The sequence below is a fragment of the Humulus lupulus genome, chromosome 1, assembly GCF_963169125.1.
Source record: "Humulus lupulus chromosome 1, drHumLupu1.1, whole genome shotgun sequence".
NCBI classification, from domain to species: Eukaryota; Viridiplantae; Streptophyta; class Magnoliopsida; order Rosales; family Cannabaceae; genus Humulus; species Humulus lupulus.
The window spans coordinates 281,346,326-281,369,567 of record NC_084793.1 but is presented as its reverse complement, the minus strand read 5'-3'; the positions used below and the strand labels follow the sequence as shown (position 1 = coordinate 281,369,567).

The 23,242-nt window shown below is 40.0% G+C and overlaps 1 protein-coding gene across 1 annotated transcript; it reads right to left on the bottom strand.

Annotated features, from left to right (window-relative positions):
* Window positions 1-689: 689 nt before the first annotated feature.
* On the bottom strand, window positions 690-1,034 carry LOC133778043 (secreted RxLR effector protein 161-like). Its single transcript, XM_062217861.1, has one exon. It carries the CDS (start codon window positions 1,032-1,034, stop codon window positions 690-692), a length of 345 nt encoding a protein of 114 aa, XP_062073845.1.
* Window positions 1,035-23,242: the final 22,208 nt, after the last annotated feature.

Below are 23,242 nucleotides of genomic sequence, written 5' to 3'. Positions count from 1 at the left end.
TCTCCCCCTGTAGATCACGGGATTCTGACTATCACAATCACCCACCCTTAGGGGTCCGACATCCCCGTTGGCGGTACTTTTAGTTGGGTCAAGGCTCTAATACCATTTGTAATGCCCCACGTCGTTGTGGTTGCTTTCTGGAATGACGACTGGCCCTGCAAACCAACACGAGTCTTTCCAATGTGCTTTGTCCTCACTCGCATGCTTCCTGGGAAAACTTCCCAGGAGGTCACCCATCATGAGACTACTCCAGGTTAAGCACTCTTAACTTTGGAGTTCTCAAGTGATGGGCTGCCGAAAAGAATATGCATCTTGTTGGCATAGGTAGTAACCATCAATCCATTTAAGCCATCTTCAACTGTGTAGTCCCGTACCTACACAGTCTTAGAATCATCACACTTGACCTTCCTCAGGCGATGTGGGATTTCACAGCTTTTACCCGGTCTTTCCCCCTGCGAATCACAGGATTCTGACTGTAACAGCTACGATCACCAGCTAGTATCTATCCCTAGTAAATTTAAACAACTTAAATTTAGTTAGGGTTACCACTTTAGTCTTCATGTCTGATGGGTTATCTTATGTAGGAACTTTGTCTATGATAATGTGACCTTATGTCATGTTATCTCTGATGAAGTGGTAATTAATTTCTATATGTTTAGTCCTACATAGGTGCACACAACTTTGACTATCTAAGTAGACTGTAGGTGTCCCTCTAAGTAGACTGTAGGAGTCCTTCTAAGTACCTTGATTTCTTCCATTAACCCCTTGATCCAGATAGCTTCCTTTATAGCTTCAGTAGTTGCTATATATTTTGATTCTATTGTTGAGGGGGGCACAACAGGCTGTAATTGCACCTTCTGACTAATATAATTTCCTCCCATTAGAAACACATAGGAAGAAGTAGATTTTCTACTATCTCTATCCCCTGCATAGTCAGCATCACTGTAGCCTTCTACTGTGGTGTTGGCTTGTTGTTGTTTGTAAACCAATGCCACCTTATTTGATCCAATTAGGTACCTAAATACCCATTTCATGGCTAACTAGTGAACTTTTCTAGGGTTAGACATGTACTTACTGAGAACACTAATGGCATAGGCAAGGTCAAGTCTAGTATAGACCATTAAGTACATTATTTAGCCTACTGCATTAGAATAAGGCACCTTACTGCACTTTCCTTTAAACAAGTTATACTGGTTAGTAATAGGTTGAGAAGCTAGTTTAGCTCCTTTCATTGTGAATTTCTCAATTTTCTTGTGATTGTAGTCTTCCTGAGTCAAGCATAGTTTTCCATTGCTTCTGTCTCTTCTTATAGTAATGTCAAGGATTTTTGTTGCAGTACCAAGATCCTTCATTTCGAATTTTGTCTTAAGAAAACCTTTCATCACATTTATCCATGATCTTTCTTTGCTAATTATTAGCATGCCATCTACATACAACAATAAGTAGATGACTTCACTCAGTTCAATTCATTAAAATATAGACATGTATCATAATAGCTCCTAGTGAATCCCTGCATAATCATAAAAGCATCAAATTTCTTATTCCATTGTCTCGGGGACTGTCTAAGTCCATATATTGAATTAACTAGTTTGCAGACTTGATATTCTTTCCCTTTAACCTCAAAACCCTTAGGTTAATGCATGTAGATGTCTTCTTCTAATTCTCGATGTAGAAAATTTGTTGTTACATCCATATGGTCTATTTCCATAATGAACTGCACAACTATTGAGTCTAGTTTTTGTCATGTTTAGGTGATATTTTAAGTAGTCTTTTATCTCATTTTTCTTTCATTTAGTGCGGGTTTATGCTTTGTTTGTTTGTCTTTGTGAATATTAGGAATAATTGAGTACTTGGAGGAAAATGTCAAAGAAAGGGAAGAAATAACCAAGTTTTTCAACATATTTTGAGAAAGGATGGATCTCAACATGATTTTGAAGTGTTGGTGAATTTTTGGGATGAAAACTTGAAAATTTGAGAAATCCCTTAAGTGCCACGACATGAGCAAAGTAGAGCCGCGACTAGCTGGTGAAACAGAACCACTGTTTTGAAGGAGAACCACGGGCCGCGGCATGGCTAAAGAGGGTCGCGGCATAGATGGGCATCAACCCAGAAATCTTAGACGCAGGCCGCGGCATGGCTGACTAGGGCTGCGGCATGGAGAGAACAATTCGTCCAGAAATTTAGTCACGGGCCGCGGCATGGTGCATGTAGAGCTGCGGCCCGCCTCTTTTAAAAATTGAATCTTAGGTTTTTATAAGGCGAAAAAAGAGAGAAGAAGGACGTACGGATTTGGGGAGTGGTTTTTGCTTGAAGGCTGAAGGCTTGGAGTATTCAATCTACATGTTTTTCCTCTACTTTCTGATGTTATCTTTAATTTTCGTTGTGATTAGTATTATGATTATGAACTAATTTTCTGTTTAGGATTTTTAATTGAATCCCTATTATGAACTAATGAAGTTTTAATTATCTTCTTCTTCAATCTTCTTCAATTCCATATAACTTGTTCTTAATGATTGATTATCGATTGGCCATCTATAGTCATTACATATATGTTTTTAAATCAAAATCTGAGAAGTGGGATTTGAATCTGCTATGGTTATATTGGACATAATTTTAGTTTGGAACGAAAGTATCCATATTAATTATGTAAATGTTTATTAAGTTGTCGAGATTAATGCTACCTTTGTGGTTCAATTTACCATAGAAATATAGGAAATTGTCACTTAGGTTGAGTCTATAATTCATAGTATGATTATAGGCTGTTGTATCAACTTGTTAATTGAATTAGGCAGAAAGAAGAAGAACTTAGTACTTTGCATTAGGGAATGATAGGGAGGATAGTTGATGAGATTAAACATCCTAATTATTTCTTCAGTGTTTAAATCAAAGGTTTTACTATTAGTTGTTATTCCATTTAATTTTCAATTATTGTTTTTGAACTTTATAGTTTCTTTTGTTGTGTCTACAAAAACCAAGAATTTTAATTGATCAAATAGAAAGAGAAATTAATTGACTGGTAATTGATAATTCAGTCCTTGAGGACGATACTTGGTTTCTTTACCAAATTATTACAAATTGCGACTGTGTGCACTTGCACAGCAAATAAAATTCGCAACAGTAGCCAGTGATAGAATAATTTTGATTGTCTTATATTTTACTACTAGAGAGAAAATTTCTGTAAAATCCACTCCTTCTTTCTGTGTAAAACCTTTAGCAACCAACCTAGCTTTATACCTTGTAGGTTCATCCTTAGTTCTGCCTTCTTTCAGCTTGTACAACCATTTACATGCTACAATGCTCTTTCCTATAGGCTTAAGCATCACTTTCCAAGTTTGATTCTTTTGAAGTGACCTCATCTCATCTTCCATGGCTTGTATCCATTTATTCGAATTGTTTCTTCAACTGCATTTTCATAACTATGTGGTTCTTTAGTGCTTGCTTCTAGGTAGCTCATAAAAGCATAGGCTAGATGTTCCTTCCATGTGTTGAAGTTGTACTTCAAATTTGTTTTAGGGACCCTTTTCTCTCTATCTCGAGTAAGCTGGTAATCTGCTAGGTTATCAGTTTGATGATTTTCTTCTGGTTGCTCAACTCTTTGATTTTCTTCTTCAGTTGGTTCCACCTGAAATGGATCTGGTTCAAGTTGAATAATAACTGGTTTCACCTTATTTATATCAGGTTCTTGTGCTTCCACCTGATATGATATTCTTGGATTTAAGCTTACTATTTCTGCAGGGTTAGTACTGTGTTGTATACCTACAGGGTAAGAATTAGATAAACAAGAAAATATTTTCATGAAAAATTACATCCCTGCTTATAATGTTGTAAACCCACCTTTTTCTCTTAACCAGATCCTATATCCCTTAGACTAGACAGATCTGATGGCTTACCAGACCACCTCTGTTATGGAGTTTTGAATACAATAGAATTTGAGGGTCATCTGTTTATTAAATAAGCAGATGTCATAACTGCCTCACCCAAAAAACCATGAGAAAAACCAGATTATATCAACATACATCTGGCTTTATTCAAAATAGTTCTATTCATCATTTCTGCCATACCATTTTGTTGTGGTGTCAATTTGATAGTTCTGTGTCTTTGGATCCCATTTTCTTTGCAATATAGATCAAATTCATTATTAGAAAATTCTAAGGCATTATCTGTTCTTAGAGTTTTTATCCTTTTGTTAGTTAGATTTTCCATCAAAACTTTCTACTATTTGAACTTTATAAAAGCCTCATTTTTATGTTTAAGTTAAAATAGCCATACTTTTCTAGAATAGTCATAAAAAATTGACATAAAATAGGAACTACCTCCATAAGTATCGATTTTTTTTGGACCTCATAGAACTGAGTGTATATATCATGGTATAGCTTTAGTTTTGTGTGTACCTGTCTTGAATTTGAGTCTATGATTTTTCCCAAGTACACAGCACTCACAAAAGTCAACCTTGCTGACCTTATCATTTCCCAACAGTTGCTGGTCACTCACAATTTATAATCCCCTCTCACTAATATGGCCAAGTATTCAGTCTCATAACACTGCTTTTGAGTCGTCTGGTGATTCAGTCCCCGTATTGTGGCTTCTTACAATTGGTTCACCTATTAAATAGTACAAGCCTTGTTTCTTTATGCTCTTCATAATCACCGTAGATCCCTTGCAAATCTTCATTTGACTTTGATTTTGCTTTCTACCTTCACATCATCTAGTACACTTAGTGAAATAAGAATTCTAGAAAGGCTAGGAACATACCTCACTCCAGTTAGGGTTCCAACAACCCCATCAATCATCTTGAAGCTCACTAAACCTGAGCCTTCAACAGTGTAGTATTGGTTGTTCCCAAGGATCACTTTTCCATTAGTTGAATCCTTGAATTCAGTCAGCAAAAGTTTGTTATTAGTCATATGAAAAGTGCATCCAGACTTCTCCACTTTCATATCCATCACTTAAGCTTTCATTTTGAAATTCATGTTTATGATTTGATGAATGTGAAATATATTTATTAGAGTCTCCCTATCCCTCATGTTTATTTCTGTTATTCTTTTTCAAGAAATAACAATATCTCTTGAAATGTTATAAAAGCCATTAAAATCAACTGGCCCCTTTGAATTAGATTTTCCCGTGTTGTTATTATTGTGGCCTTTTATGATGTCTCTTGCTCTGGCTTCTTCCCCTGTCATGCAAGGATTTCTTTTGATTGGGTCTTCCTCGGCTTAGGTTTAGTTTTCCATTGGAGATACCTATTTTTTCAATTTTCATCTCCAAGTCTATAGACTTCAGTGTTGAGATAATTTCTTCCAATGTTATTTCAGTCCTTCCATACTGTTGACCCTTTATTTGGTCAACGACACGGAGTCAAGTAAAACGATAAAAACAAGATGAATTCAAGACAAAAAGATAAACGACACCAAAGTTTTAGAGTGGTTCTGCCCCAAGTAATGGTAATAACCTACGTCCACTTAGTGTTCTTATTAATGTAAAATCCTAAAATTGTGATCTATGAACTAGGGTTCACGAGTTTCACAAGCTAGGGGATGAATACAAATTTGGCGGATAAAGACACTATATTTCTCTCTCCAAACTCCTTCCGTAAAAAAGTCCCCTCTCTTGAGCCCTTTGAGTCTTATTTATAGGCTCAATGAGTTCTTCATGGGTCGATGGGCCTTAATTACATTTAATACAAGCGTATCTAAATAACAATGGAAATCACAATTACTACACGAATGTGAAATTACATATCTATAAAAAAAAATATCTAAAATGTTGCGACCAGACTGGTCGCCCATGAAATATGTCGTATGCTGAGTGAATTCTCTTCTAGCCGAGAGTCGAACAGATCATACTCACTTAAACGGTCACGTGTATCCCACATGCATGTAAATTTTTCCACGTCTCAAGTAGATCTTTTTTGGGTAAACATTTGCCCCCCAAGTTTATTTTACTGCGACCAACATATAATAAACTTAATCGACCAGCTTTCCGTATGACCTATCACGTCTGTTAGTACCTTTTTCGAAAAAGTAAATAATCATGACTGTTGTAGTTTCCCAAAAATATTTTGACGGCTAACATGATTTCCCACACATCGAAAACTTACCCCCATCATTACCTCTTTAAGCACGCCACGATCAGTATAAATAGGTCACTTTTCCCTCTTTTTTACCTTTTACCAAATCTTCCTCTCTCAAGAACTCTCAAAGGAAACCCAGAAAATTTCGGTGATCTGAGACGTGTCCGACCAACCCTGAGCAACAACACTCGTGACTCCTACACAAACTACAATCCAAGTAAGTTTTTGAACTCCTTTTTTAGTTATACAATTAAAAATGAATTTCACGAGTTTTCTGGTGTGAGTTTTGAATGTTCTTGAGAAAAATTGTTTGGGGTAATCGAGCTCATATGCAGAAACATGATAGGATAGGAGTTTTAAGTGGTAAAGATATTAAGTGAGGCTTATGAATCAGTGTGGGAAGTATGAATATTGTTTTAGGGCCCAAAATCGAAGTGAAAAATCGATTTTTATGCTTCTAGAAAAATTCGGGTTTTTCCTGCCTGTTTTCGGAGTCGAAAAGTTTTTCTGAATTTTTTTTTCATTTCCACTCTTTACTCTATTTTTCCACACTACTCGCATGTTTACATTGTTTATACTAGGATGTTGCTGGTCATATAAAAGCCTAACTTTTATACACGAGCAACGTTATCCCAATATTTCTTCTTCTTCCTATTGGTCGTAGATTCTCACTCCCCTTTATTCTTCTTAGATTTTCATGCTCTATCCTTGGGGAGGTGAGAGGCCAATAGAAGAAAACCTCCTTGCGCTGCTATTCGAGGACCGAGAACAATCGTCACTTTCATTTTCAAAATTCCCATCTTCACAGCAAAACCCTCCGACCAGTCCTCCTAACTTGGGTCGCGTGAAATACACTGCCCGTAGAAAAAAGAAAACAACCATCTCCCCTTCTAACAAGCCTGCCACTCGCGCTGAGGACCCTTCAACCAATCCTCAGCCTGTAAACTTCACCATGCCTGACATTCAACCCAAATCCAGGCCTCGCAATAGCACTCGAGTAGAAGACGAAGTCGAGTGGTATCTTGCACCTCCTAGTGTCATATTAGCTAGGATGGTAATGAAGTATCTCAGGAAGTATGACCTTCCGGGGATTACATTAGTTAAGCCTACACCCGACCAGAGGCAGGGGCAATCCTGCCCTTGCACAGCTACTTCCGAGGGGTGGCCAACAACTTCGAGGTTGCCCCTTTCCAAATAACACCTAGCAGATATAGAGTGCTATCAGCAGTCTATATCCTCTACAGCCATAAAAAATGGCATGTGCCAATACCCCACGAGATCAACTACCTCTTTGATCTCAAATCTAACTCCAACCAGAATAATACAGGGTTCTTTCATTTTAGCCACCAGGAAACTGGCCGAGTGTTCCTGAGTGACGTTACCCATAAATCTAATGTGGGAAAGTACTCCCTCACGGCAGACCTGGTTGCTGACAACCTGGCCTTCACGCGAAGAGGTAAATTTCTCAATTTCTAGTCATGTGTTTTATTATCGGTTTTTCCTTCACTATCCTTAGAGCATTAGTGTTGTATCTAGGTCGATGGTACTGACCAGACCCCACTCTAGAGATGGAGATTAGGGTTGCAGCATGACGAACGTCAAAAAAAGCGTCAGGGAGCTGGTGACTGAAAGCAACCATAGGCTAGTAGGCCTTCTGGCACCTCCCCAGGAAGTGAGGGAGTCCACCGCGGGGAGTGTTACTGGAGAGGGTACCAGACCAGAAATCCCCGAGCAGCAGCAAGATGTGTCACAATCCCAACGGCGACGACCAACGGAAGTGAGCATCCGAGAACCATCCGGAAATACTCCAGTTGCTGCTACCCCTGCCGCACATGGGAGGGGGAAAAATTGTCGAAATACACCGGCGCTATATCTGAATCCTCTGATGAGAATGGTATAGATCTTTCACTTTTAGAGAGCTTGCCCATCCCTTATCATCTATTTGATAGGGATGGCAATTTTAATTTTACAACCAGAAATTTTAATTCAGACTTCTTCGAGGCAAAAACTAAGTTTAGTTGTAGTTCCATAGATAATATAGCGACCAGTAGTAATTGCTCAGGTATACTACTTAGAATTTCCCTTTATATTATTTTATTACTTCTTTAACTTCCTTGTATGATTGTTTGTTTCTATTTTGTAGTCATGCCTTCTGAAGAAGCCTTCAACATCTACACCAACATCGATGCCGAAGCTCCCGCGAGTAGGAATAGAGGAAGCAGAAGACACTCTGGGGAGAGTAGTAGAGACCCCTCCAAGAAAAGGGTTCGAACAGAGGATCCTCCAGTACCACCACCCTCCAAGGAAATAACCCCTCCTCCAGCTCCTCTCAACCCAACTCCTCCAGCTCCTCGCGACAAAACTCCTCCTGAGCAGTCAGGAAAAACTCAGGCCGAGGTTATCTTGAACGTTGCCTACAGCTCGGCTAACGACAAGCTAAAGAAATTATCAAGACACCGTCATAGCCAGGAAGCTTTCAACAACATCCCCACTATGAAGAACAAACAGATTCTCAGTCGTGCGCTGAACGAAATACTCAGTGTAAGTTACAACCCTTGTTGTGTTTTAGCTATCTAGCTCACCCTTTCACTTATACTAACAATGTTACCTTCTCTCTGATCGCAGGGTGCTCTAACCATGAGTACTGGTTGGCGTCGTTCTGAGGAGATTGATGCTAAACATGCTGAGGAGATCAAAGAACGAGAGGAGAGGACTAAAACATGTGAAGAGAAGGCCAAAGCATGCGAGGAGCAGGTTGCTTGTCTGAGCGAAGAGCTGAGAAAAAGCCAAGAAGCGATGGTCAAGGTTACTGCTAGCAAAAACCAGTTCAAGGAAGCTTCATAGATTAACTTCAAAGAAGCGACCAAACTTAAGAATGAGCTGGTGGATAGTTGGCAGGATGTCACCGAGCGGGAGGGGCGAGTAAAGCAGCTCAAGGAAATGAATGCTCGGAACATGGAGAAGTTCAAAGGGGAAACTTTCAACTACTTCTACCTCTTCTGGAAGAATAATCAAGAGGTTAACTTCGACTACCTTCCTGAGCATGCGAGGTAACTTGAACTGACGAGATGCGCTGCTCGCCTAGAAGGGGAGAAGGCCCGGGAATCCCCTTAAATCTCCTTGGCAACAGGCATCGAGGGCGTTGAAGAGGACGCGGGGACCACGGTCGACCAACAATCCCAGCCAGATCCTCCTGTTGCTCTTGCTGCTCAATGATTTATCCCTGTATTTTTTATTTATACTTTTTTTTTTGTAACTGGGACATACGAACTATGATTTGTAATGTCAAGACAATCTTTGCTGCGTAGGGCAGCTTCCTTTTAATTACTAATTACATCTGAGCAGAAACTGCTCGCGGTGTAGAATATTTCAATTTGATATTTATAATATTTGCTATTTATTATAATATCTGCTTGTATGACCGAACCTAGCATAACACTTTGTTTTCTTCTTACAAAATCCAAAAATTTTGAAAAATATTCTAAGTGTCATAGTATACTTTCCCTTATTTTGCTCGTGGGTTTACATATGTTTGTTGATATGATTTGCTTGCTTAGTACCTTATATGCCCCCCAAGTGATTGAGGAGCTCAAGGTCCTTGGTCACTTGCCATGACCAAGACCTGCTCAAACTTTACTGCTCGCGCACTAGTAATTAAAATGATAATATAGCAAAACAACACATGTAATGAGAAAATATTTGTAATAAATACAATAATTGGCAAGAATAACTGGCTACGCACAATTCCTTTTATTTCTCATAATAAGTGGAAAAAATCATGTATGTACGAGTGATCAAAAATTGATCTTACACTTGTAAGCGACCAGTCATATAATGGACCAGACCTTATTCATAAACTTGTAAAAAGTGAAATTAATACAAGCTTGTTCTTTTAAAAAGAGTTATTTATTGATAATACTTGTGCAGGTGTTCTCCATTCCAATAGCAAGGAATGAGATCTCCATTCAAGCGAGCAAGTTTATATGTGCCTGGTTCAACGAATTCTTCAATCTGATACGGACCCTCCCAGTTAGGTCTGAGCACTCTGGTAGCTTGATCATGAGTGTTGAGAAAAACTCTTCTAAGTACTAAATCTCCCACGTTAAAAAAAATTTCCCGTACTTTAGAGTTAAAGTATCGAGCCACCTTTTGTTGATAAGCTGCCACTCGAAGTTGAGCTTGCTTGCGCCTTTCATCAACCAAATCCAAAGACTCCATCAATAACTTATCATTATTACTCTGATTGTATGCCAACCTTCTATGTGATGGTGGGTCTAGCACAATAGGCAACCTGGTGACATACCCATAGGCCAAAGAAAATGGAGTATAGTCCATTACTGTTCGATGGGATGTTCTATACAACCAAAGGACTTCGAGTAGTTACTCTGGCCATGCCCTCTTTTCTTCTCCAAGCATTTTCTTTAGGGCGCCCTTCAGGGTCTTGCTGACAGCTTCAACTTGTCTATTTTCTTCCGGATGAGCTACCGATGAAATACTCTTGATAATCCCGTGCCTCTTAAAAAAATCAGTGAAAAGATCACTGTCAAATTGTGTGCCATTATCAGAAACAATTTTCCTTGACAACCCATATCGACACATGATGTTCTTGACCACAAAGTTTAATACCTTCTTGGTCATTATTGTCGCAAGTGGCTCAGCCTCGGTCCATTTCGTAAAGTAGTCAACAACAACTACTGTATACCTAACATTCCCTTTTCCTGTGGGTAAAGACCCGATCAAATCAATCCCCCACACTGCGAATGGCCATGGGCTTTGCATCTATTTAAGCTCATTTGGGGCTGCTCGAGGTATCTTGGAGAATCTTTGACACTTGTCACATTTTTTAACAAAATCCATAGAATCCTCATTCATGGTAGGCCAAAAATACCATTGCCTTAGGATCTTTTTTGACAAACTTTTCCCCCCAGCGTGATCTCCACAAAAACCGTCATGGACTTCTTTCATCATTTCCTTGGCCTTTTCCTTAGAAACACATCTTAACAAAGGCATCAAGCACCCTCTTCTATATAAAATTCTGTCGACCAGAATGAATCGAGCCGACTGCCTCTAAAGATTCCTTGCTTTGTTTCTTTCTGCTTGCAACACTCCTTGCTCAAGGTATTTAATGAAGAGCATCATCCATGTGTCTGTCGCTTGGATCACCAGTGAAGACTCCTCTGCTCGAATGCTTGGTGCTAACAAATGCTTAACTAAGACTATGTTTAAGGTGTCGATATCCTTCGTGCTTGCTAGCTTGGCCAGGGCATCAACATTCAAGTTCTGATCGCAAGGTACTAGCTGGAGAGTATACTTTTTGAACTGTGCCAGTAAATCATTTGCTTTGTTCAAATAAGCAACCATCTTGAGACCTTAAGCTTGATATTCTCCTATAATTTGATTATCCACTAACTGAGAGTCACTGTAAATCTCAAGTGACTTTATATTCTTGTCCTTGGATAATCTTAATCCTATGAGCAGAGCTTCATATTCTGCTTCGTTATTGGACGTTGTAAAGTCGAATCTGATTGCACAATGGAATCGATGTCCTTCAGGCGTAATCAAGATCAGTTCTTCTCCATCATTGTGCTCGTTGGAAGAGCTATCTACGAACAATTTCCACAAAGGAGCTTGATCTTGAATTTCAACCCCTTCCATCGGCTTGCTAATTGCTATCCCAGTGATTTTTGTGATAAATTCTGCTAGAGCCTGTCCTTTGACAACTGCTCGTGGAGAGTAAGACATATCAAACTGCCCATTTTAATAATCGTCCAGCAGCTTCTGGTTTCTGCAAGACTTGTCGTAATGGCTGGTCAGTGAGCACCACGATGGGGTGAGCTTGAAAGTATGGTCACAGCTTTCTGGAGGCCAAAATTAAGCAATAGGCTAACACTACTCTTACTAGCCTCTTGCTTACATAGTACACAACTTTTTGAACATGGTCCTCCTCTCTGATCAAAACAGCGCTAGCAACATACTCTATGACTACCAAATAGATGAACAAAGTTTCTTTTTCGACCGGCTTGGACATGATTGGTGGTTGTGCAATATGAGACTTTAGCGTCTAAAAAGCCTACTCGCACTCTTCCATCCACTCAAACTTCTTGCTGCCCCTAAGTAGATTAAAAAATGGAACACTTGTCCATTGACTTAGAAATGAATCTACTCAAAGCGGCAATCCTCCCGGTTAGGCTTTGAACATCCTTAATTTTGGCAGGATACTACATCTCAATCAGGGCCTTGATCTTTTTGGGATTAGCTTCGATACCTTGTGAGTTTACTATAAATCCTAAGAATTTTCCCAATCCAACACCAAAGGAACACTTGAGTGGATTTAGCTTCATTTAATATTTGTTCAAGATGTTGAAGCATTCTCGCAGTTCCTCGATGTGCTCTTTGGCCTTCTTTGACTTAACCAGCATGTCATCAACATATACTTCCATGTTAACGCCGATCAGCTCTTTAAACATATGGTTGACCAATTGCTGGTAAGTCGCTCCAGCATTTTTCAAACCGAAGGGCATTAGTTTATAACAATAGAGCCCTGTATCTATTTGAAAGCTGGTGTGATCCTCATCAAGTGGATGCATGCTGATTTGATTTTACCCAGAGTATGCATCCATGAATGATAAAATCTCATGCCCTGATGTAGCATCGACCAGCTAGTCGATCCTTGGGAGTGGGAAACAATCCTTCAAGCAGGCTTTATTAAGGTCTATGAAATCCACGCACATCCTCCATTTTCCATTCGACTTGGGAACTAGTACAGGATTAGAGACCCAAGATGGATAAAATGCTACCCTGATGATTCTGCTCTCCTTCAGCTTCTCGACCTCATCTTTTAATGCATTCGATTTGTCTTTCTCGAGGAGCCTCCTTTTTTGTTGCACTGGAGGAAATTTTTTTTCTATATTTAAGACATGGCAGATAATTGTTGGATCAATCCCAACCATATCTTTATGCAACCAGGCAAACATCTCCTGGTTCTCCTTCAAAAATTCCACCAGCTTTTTCTTAGTTGTTGTCTCTAAGTTTTTACCGACTTTCACAACCCTGGTCGGATCTGCCTCTTCTATTTGGACCTCCTCGAGGTCCTCCATGGGTCCCACATTTTCTTCAAAATTCCCAAAGAGAGGATCTAAGTCTCTATCCTCACTTTGGGCAACACTCTATTTGGTGACATGTTAACCTGATTGGGCTTGTACTTCATTTTCAAACAACAACCTTTTCTTGACTTTTTCCCCAGATCCACCTCTTTTTTCCTTGGTAATCGAGGAATTATAACATTCCTGTGCTTCACGCTGGTTTCCCAACAAGCATCCCACTCCTGCGTGTGTTGGAAATCTCATTTGCAAGTGTCAGACCGAGGTTACAGATCGCAGGTCGACTAGAATAGGCCTTCCAATCACAACATTATACGCAGAAGGACAATCAACTTTTATGAAAGTAGCGAGTAATGTCCTTTTCGCAGGTGCCACTCCTGCCGTGACTTGAAGTCTGATCGACCCAATTGGTGCGAGCCCTTCGCCAAAAAAACCATAAATGGTTTGGCTGCATGGTTCCAAATCTTGCACCAATAACTTCATCCTCTCCAGCGAAGATTTGTACAAAATTTTGACTGAGCACCCTGTATCCACCAATACTCGCTTAACCATCATATTAGCGATCTGGACATCCACGACCAGAGGATCCGAATGGGGAAATCGAACATGCTGAGCGTCAAGCTCAGAGAAAGTTATCAGTTCTTCCTCTGTTCGAGCTTTTTTGGGAGTTCTCTCCTCTACGTTCAGCATTTTAATGTCCTGGTCATGACGTAAGGTTCGGGCATACCTTTCCCTCGCCTTCCCACTATCACCCGCTAGGTGTGGGCCACTGCAGATTGTCAACAATGTACCAACAACTGGAGCTGGTTGTAAAGGGGGTGAGTGTTGGCATGCAGGTGCCTGCTCGTTTCCTCCTTAAGCCTCTCACTGAGAATCTCAAGCAACTCATACATATCTCCTCAGGTGTCCTTGTATGATAAGGAACTCAATCTCATCTTTAAGCTGGTTGCAATCGTTGGTGTCATAGCCATAGTCATTATGGAAACGACAAAACTTGGTAGTATCTCTCTTGGATATGTCCTTCCAGATTGGGGCTGGTCGCCTGAAAGGAATAGTTGTGTGAGTGGCCTGATACACTTCTGCTCTGCTATCGACTAGGTCGTATAGTTGGTGAACCTCGGCTCATATCTATTACTTTTAGGGTGCTTGTTCTCAGACGTTGATGGTTCATGGTTTGCCCTTTTTCATCTGTTTTTCCCATTATTTTTGTCGTTGCCATTGGGTTTCCCAGACCCATTGGCGGCTTTGGTGGGATCTTCTTTCAGACCCTGGTCATTTGTGGGCGACTTCCCTTTGTTGGCAATGGCCTTCTCTAGCTTGATGTACCTGTCTGCATTGTCCAGAAATTCTTAGGTGCTTTTGACCCCATTCTTTCGCAAACTATTCCAAAGGGATGAATGGCGCCATACTCCAGCAGTAAGAGCCATCATATTTCCTTCCTTGCCAATCGTCTTAGCCCTACCAGTGGCTCGCATGAATCGTTGAACATACCCTTTCAGGGTTTCTCATTTCTTCTGGCGTATCTCAACCAACTGATTGGCCTCGATTGGATGTACGCGACCAACATAAAACTTTCCATAAAACTCCTTCATGAACAATTCCCAAGACACTATGCTGGCCGGAGGGAATTTGAAAAACCACTCCTTAGCAGTCTCGGACAAGGTGGCTGGAAAGATTCTGCATCAGGCGTCGTCTGACACCTGCTGGATGTCCATTTGTATCTCAAATTTTTTCACGTGAGATACAGGATCTTCTAATCCAGTGAAGTTGGGCAAGATTGGCATCTTAAATTTGCTTGGAGTCTTGGCCATTGTGATTCTTTGCACAAACGGAGTGCCCTTTCTCCGGTCAAATTCAATATGGGATGTCCAGATCCCCACTAATTGTTGGCGACCTGATTTAAGGAATCGAGTTGGGCATGTACAGCATCTAACACTACTGGAGCGACTGGTGCTGGAGGTGCATACTCATCGTGTCTTTCTCTTCTGTCATTGAGAACATCTCTCAAATCTTCCTCCCTACGCCTTTGCTCGCTTGCGCCCATTCGATCAAAGACGTTGGGCTATCTCGACTGCCCCCCAGCATTTTGGCTCATCGGTCGATTCTCTCTTGGCGGAGGGTTCTGTTCTCCACCCCTTTCTTCTTGCCGCCGATCAGCATATCCTCTGCCCGAATCCACCTCATTATAGTCATGGCCATCCCTAAAGTGTGACCGACTACGGTTCGACCTGCTGTTCGCACTATTTCTCCCTCCCCTTGTTGGCATGTCCCGACTGACAGGTGGAGGCCTGCGTTGGTCGGTAGGTCCTCGGGCATTATTATGTCAAGGAAGACCCCTAACCGGAGAGACTGATTCAACCATTCTTTTGCTTGCAGAAGGACGTTGTCCCCTGCTCGGTGGGTTTGGCTCCTTAGCAGTCTGGCGTCTAGGGCTTTAGGGAGGCTGCCTAGCCCTATTCTGCCTTTGCTTCTGGGGATTATCTCGACCAGAGCGGGAGGGTGGTTGTTGCTCAGGATCTAGGAACGGCCTATCCTGTTTAGCAGTAGGGGGTTGCTCCAGCCTTTGAGGATTTATCGGTTGAGGTGGAGTGTGGTGATGTTGGGGATGATCTGAATGTTGACCTTGTTGTGGTTGCGTAATAGGTGGCTAATCCGGTTGGGAGGTAGGTGCGAGCTGTCCCCAGGCCATCTGAATGGCTGCCTCCAGAGCGGTAGTGGCATCCCTCTGCTGGCAATCCATGTCGGCATGTCGCTCATTCAATTCTTGGTGTTGCCTATCAATCTCCCTCTACTGCAATGCCATTGTTTCAGCCACATTTTCTTGATTAGCCCTCAGATTGGCTAATTCCTCTTGCAACACAATCAGAGTCGTCATCAAAGTTTCAAAATACATCTCCTCCTTAGCCACATTTTGTGGAGGAGGTTGGGTTGGCGCAGTACTATATTTCACAAGCTAGGGGATGAATACAAATTTGGCGGATAAAAAAACTATATTTCTCTCTCCAAATTCCTTCCATAAAAAAGTCCCCTCTCTTAAGCCCTTTCAGTCTTATTTATTGGCTCAAGGGGTTCTTCATGGAACGATGGGCCTTAATGGCATTTAATACCAGCGTATCTAAATAATAATGGAATTCACAATTATTAGATAAATGCGAAATTACATATCTGTAAAAAAAAAATATCTAAAATGTTGCGACCAGACTGGTCGCCCATGCAATATGTCATCTGCTAAGTGAATTCTCTTTTGGTCGAGGGTCGAACAGATCATACTCACTTAAACGGTCATGTGCATTCCATGTGCATGTTAATTTTGCCACGGCATCAGGTAAATATTTTTAGGGTAAACACATACTTTATAGCAGTTTTCACCTCCCTATTGGATTCAGGCAAAGAATTAAGTATGATGATAGCTTGATTATCATCACTTAATGCTTCATTCTCTCCATAATTTTCCAATTCAATGTGTATCCTCAAGAACTCATCCAGATTCTCTTCAAGGGTCTTGGAGTGACTCATCTTGTACCCAAAGATCCTTTCTTTAAGAAAGATTTTATTTGTCAAAGATTTATGTTCGAATTGTTCTTCCAACTTTTACCAAATCTTTGCAGGTGTCTCTTCCTTATCTACAAGCCTTATGATTGCATCTGACAAATTAAAAGTGATTAATCCAGTTGTTATCTCAAATAACTCTTCTTGTTGAATCTTTGTTGTGTAGTATGTCCATTCAATTGGGTCTTCTAGCACTCTGAGCAGTTTTTGTTGTGCTAGTAATGACCGAATATTCCTTCTCCAAATCCTGTAATCAAACGAGCCATAAAACTTATCAATGTCAACCTTAATTTTATTCATATTGCATAAATATAAATTAAGAAAAGCGTTAGAATTCTCAGTAGTGTCGATCAGTGGAATGTCCACGATTTCTTTTTGAAATTCTTCAGGATCTTAATCTGCTCCTACTGGATTTTCTTCCTCCAAGCTTGTGTGTGTTGTTTAACTTGTTTTGTTCTTCTTCTCCCTAATATAAATGTTTGTTGATTCTTCTAGCCAAACCTCGCTTTGATACCACTGTAGGCAATTATCATTTAAACCCTACACCAACAAATAAACATATCAGTATTACTAAGGCCATTTTCGATCTTTCCTTTATCTGACTTTTTAACCCATATTCTATTGGGAATATATGGATTTACACTTTGCAAATCAACAATGAATAATGGGAATAATGAAATATTTCAAACCATGTATGTTAATCAAGATCCAATTTCAAAGTATAAATGCAATTCTTGATAATCAAAGAAACATGTTCATGATATGAATGTTAATCTTGAATATAAGAAACTGGATGATTAAATGATGATAAGATGAACTTAGAAACATTCAATCATCATTACTAACAATGAAAAAACAATTGAGTAACACATAACAAAGTAAGGGTTAGATAGATACAACATTTAATTTAGAGCAACTTTATTCTTCAAACTTGGGGAAATTCTAAGGCTTATACACAATAAGAATATTGTTGTCCAAAATATCTATTCCAAGCCTTCCCTTATTGCTTGAAGCTTCAACTAAGTAGAATGAGATTTGGGATTTAACAAGCCTTCTCATGCAAGTCAAGCAAAGCTTGATGAGTTTCTTGGATAAAATTTTGGTCTTTGAGAGCTAGAGAGAGAGAGAGAGTTGGAAAGTGTGATCAAGACTTTACAACTTTAATAACTCATATTTATAGTGTAGGCATCATTGTTAACCTGTGAAATTGGCCAACGGTTGTATGTACAATATATGACACCTTTTGAACAATATCAATGTAAATATATGACAGAGTACAAAGATCTAAACAAAACACACAAAAATTTATAGTGGTTCAGCCTTGTTTTGATGAACAGTAATAACCTAATCCACTTAGTATTTAGTATTGAATCACTCAATTGACCATTACAAAGATGAAATGAAGAGTTCACTCGTCACAGATTTGCCCAGAAGTTAATCAAATGAATGATCCAAAAGTATCTCCTTTTTCCAAAAAAAAAAAAACCTTCCTCCTTAAATGAAGCCTTGGGTCCTTTATTTATAGTACCCAGAGGTTGTTACATGATCAGCAAGATTGGGGATCGTGGTTTGGTAGATGATCATTGGGAGTCGAGATATGTGTCCACTTCCACATGATTATGGGATCGTGGATCTTCTCATTGTTTTTCTGGATCATGGTTGACGATGCACGATTGAAACCTTCGGGAAAACGCTAAGTCTTGGTTAGTCTATGAGACTTAGGTGCTAGGCCCGATGACCTTTTAGAGCTTAGGTGTTGGGCCTGTTGATCTTCTGGGTGTTAGGCCTGTTGATCTTCTGGGTGCTAGGCATGTTGATCTTCTCCTTGAACGAGCGTGAACTTTATCCAGCGAAGTGTATTTGGAAGTTTAGGCCGACCACCCTATGAAGAATAGGGTGGGTCGACCACCCCATGTGGTTCTTAGGCATGCTAGGCCGACCACCCTATGAAGAATAGGGTGGGTCGACCACCCCATGTGGTTCTTAGGCATGCTAGGCCGGCCACCCTATGAAGAATATGGTGGGTCGACCACCCCATGTGCTTCTTAGGCATGCTAGGCCGACCACAACTAGGGGTTGGGGTCAGGCCGACCACCCCTAGGGAGTTTAGGCCTGGTCGACTTCCCTGTAGGTCCTGGACCTATCCATCTTTTTTCATCGGTCTTTTTCAATACTTTGTCGCTTTTTCCATGACTTGTGATGCCACGTGTCGCTTTCTCATTCACCACGTCATCTCTTGATTTTGAAGGATAACATTTGCCCCCAAGTTTATTGTACTATGTCCAACATTGCGGTAAACTTGATCTGGCCCGAGAAACATATCGTAGCAGTACTCTAACAGCAAGGTCCCCCGGGAGCTTACGAAGTACTTTATCAACTATCGATAATTTTCTCAGCACGTATTTTTCAAGGATTCTGATCCTAAAAATAGTTAATTTTTTCCAAAGAATTCGACTCCTAAAAACATGATCTGTTTTTCAAGGATTTTTTTAATTCTTAAAAACGATAATATTTTTCAAGGAAAATTGTAATTCCTAAAAATAATCGTATTTTTCAAGGAAGATTGATTTCCTAAAACTCTAATATATTTTTCAAGGAATTTTGAATTCCTAAAAATACAAAATATTTTTCAAGGAATTTGAATTCCTAAAAATAAGGTTAGCCTAAGAGGCTATAAGTAGGGACTTATTCATCAAATCCCTGACCCATTCGCCAACTTCTTCTGAGTTGTAAAATTTTCCAACTTTTCATCAACTCTGCGTATTTTCTCTTGGGTAAGTATTATCTCCCAATCTTTACGTCTTTGATGAATCTGTCTGAATTTCCTTGCGTCGCTTTATTTTAATTTAAGACAATTGACTTGTTTGAATCAAAAGACTTGTTTTCAATCAAAGATTGGCTTGATCCTTATTTATTTTTGTGTGATGTTTTAGGGTTTAGAGGTATGTAGGCCGACCACCCTTAGATTTTCCTTAGTCTTGGAAATTTCCAGGCTTACAAATCCCTCATAGGCCGAATACCCTTAGGTTTCTATGGCTTGGGCGATTTCTAGGCCTACAAATCCCATCATAGGCCAACCACTCTAGGGTTTCCATAGCCTGGGCGATTTCAAGGCCTACACATCTCATCATGGGCCAACCACCCCTACGGTTTCCCTAGCCTGTGCGATTTCTAGGCCTACAAAACTCATCATAGGCCGACCACCCTAGGGTTTCCATAGCCTGGGCGATTTCCACGCCTACAAATCTCATCATGGGTCGACCACCCCTTGGGTTTCCCTAGCCTATGCGATTTCTAGGCCTACAAGTCCAATCATTGGCTAACCACCCCTAGGCTTTCCCTAGCCTGGGAGATTTCCAGGCTTAAGGGATTAGGGTACAGGCCGATTACCACGAGGGTTAGGTGATTTCTCATGCCCTGGGTGATTTCCAGGGTCCCTTAATTTCTTCACTTTTTGTGACTTTGATCAATTTTTCCCTTGATTTCTTCACTTTTGCTCCTTAGTAACGGATATGCCCCCAGCTACTGCCCTATCTAGTTCATGGTAGGGAGCTTCATTACGTCGATATACTAACTGTACTTTTTATCCTTTGTTTGTTGTAGATGTCCAGCTCCTCTTCATTTGACAAGTCTTTGAGCGAGCGTACTCCCCATGAGCTGTTGGAAAAGGTGAAAAGGATTCTTCCTCATTCTGCTCTATATTTATTCAGTGAAGAAGATTTCTTGAGAAGGTATAGCCCAATGGCGAGAGTAAAACAGACAGCTCGATAGCCTTCCGAAGATGATCCTCACATTGTCAGGTACATCACTTAGGGCTCTTCGCCGGCTCTTCTTAGATCTCATCTTAGCATAGTACTCCCTGTAGCTCTCAGGGCACATCTCATCGAGGTCATTCTTCTCAGTGGAGTTTCTCTGGTCAATGAGACTCCTCGCATCTCCCTTCTCATTAGGATACCAGTCGAGTTCCCCATCACTCTTCTTCTTACAAAGAGTATACAGAGGGCTTTCGTTGCCAGGCTAATCACCCTAAGGAGAGTTCTATTCACAAGTTTCGGCCTAAGGTGGCTCGCACTTCTACCAAGAGTATGATAGTCTCACCAGCTATGCAGCAGAAGAAAAGATGACAGAAAGAGTTCCATCCATAATATTTCAGGGCTCCCTTTGCTAGAGAGATCATATGGAAACTGGTTGAGAAGCCTCGCCCTGCTGACTATGAGGTGGTTTAGTTCAAAGGGGGTGCCTCTACATGACTGAAGAGAATGTAAAGAAATTAAGGAAGGCCTTTGACCATTCTAACGTTTCCATCACTATCCCTGGTCCGGACAACAGAGCTAAGGACCCCCCCTATGGGTCTGTGTGCTTGGACACACTCTACCATTAATTATGGCGCCCTACTTCTTCTTCATCTGTATTTTTGGAGTGTGGCGGATTATTTCGGTATTAGTCCCTCTCAGTTGGCTGCCAACGCTATCTTGGTGTTATTTTCATTGTACATTATCTATCATCGTAGAAAATGGGGTTCTCCAGTACCTCATGAGATCCACTACTTGTTTGATCTGAAGACGAACCCTTCTCAGCGCAACTCGAGGTACTTCCACTTCCACCATTATGCGGGCAAGGGTACCAACACCTTCTTGGAAGAAATTTATGGAAACATCAAGGCGTTATTCTAAATTAATTGAATTTGTTTCAATGTGACACTTTATAATTAATAGAAAAGTATAGGGCTTTGGTTTTAAAAATTTAATCTTTTCAATTTTTGACACAACTATTTCTTCACTAAAGATGAAGAGGCCAACTACTCATGTTCAAGCATGTCGGGCCTATTTATAGACCGCTCGCGACCCATGCCATGACTGATAGGGCCAAGGCATTGATTGTCATGACCCCTAAGGAGAAGAACGTCAAGGTACTTGTTAATTCAAAGAACCTTAGAAAGGTCTGGCTATTTCCTTCTATTATCATCGATGTTCCGGATGAAGATGGTGTCGAGCCCGTGAACACCATAGAATCCCTAGAGCCTATTCATATCGAGGAGGTGCCCTCTTCGCCTGTTTTAGCTGGACAGGAGGGTAATGAAGTGGGTGCCTGTAGAGTCCAAGAACTTTACTTAGCTAAGTTAGATAGTAGTATTATATTAGTAATAGTATTATCTTTATGACTGTGGATTTTTGGTTCAGACCGGGAATTATTTGGACACTCATAGTAGTACTTGTAGATTTTCAGTTTAACCTATAGTTTAAGAATATTAATGTTAACCTAAGGTTTGATTATATGACTGATATTAAGGATAATATTTATTATACTATAAGGTTTAAAGAAGGACCAATAGGATTTTAAGCACATGTTATGAATGGTGATTAAGGATTAAGTATTTTTTGAGGATTAAATTTAATAAGGAGTAAAGTTTGAATGTTATAGGGTCAGTCAGCAGCTTTGAATACGTTGAGGGCTTAGTCAAGGCTGTTTACTCCATTCAAACTTAGCTAAAAATGTGTAATTTCGTGTTTAATTAATCAGCGTGTGCCGATATATCGCAACTATAGGGGGCGATATATCGCAGCACGTAGATACGAAAAACACTTAAGGCTTTAAAGAGAATAAGGGAACCAAGGAACACCGTAGGAACACTAGAGAAAATCACTCAGAGATTGATCTTGTTCCACAAAGAGATAGGTTACCTTCAAGAGTCTAAGCAAATCATGATGAGAGCTGCAGAACAATATGTCCTAGTAATTAGGCTTTTAAAAGATTTTCCTTTAGTAATTTCAACTTTAGAAGAAATATGGGCGACTATAAATAATGATGATGACTTACAAGTAGCCCTAAGATATTATTCTCTCATACTTAAGTTCACCTATGATTTAGAGTTTCAATTCACTAATGAGCAACAACATAGGATCTTCTTGAATCTACCCCGAGGAAATTTTGAGGCTCAAGTCAATGACGATTATGAGGAGATAGATGATGATATGCTAGATGAATGATCGGATGTAGAAGATCCCAATTTTTAGAATAGTTAGTTTTCATTGTTTATTTTATTTATTTCTTTGTTTTATGATTGTAATAAGTGAAATTTTTTTTTCCAAATAAATAACATGCTATTTTATTATCATGTATGGGTTTGATTTTATTTTCGCAATCATAATAAATAATAAATAAAATGAATAATGACTAAGTTCAGTGAGGGTGGATACAAATCAATGAACCAAGTTTTCTTATTGAGAGTTAGGGGGCCATAGTAGTGGGAACGATTTTACTAATCCCAGCCCTCCCTCAATATGGTTAACTTTGGAACAAAGATAAGTTTCGAGCCTGAGAATTAAGTCATATAGGATGATTAGAAACAGACTTAGAAAATAAAGATGGCTTGTTTTTCTAAGTATAGAAACCCAGTATAATAATAAAGACTTCTATAATTTTTCATAAGAAGTCATAATGAATAGGTCTGAGATATGTTTGTTTTAGAATAAGTTTTGCCTTAGAGCCTATTAGGGTAAGTTCTCACATGTTCTCGACTGTT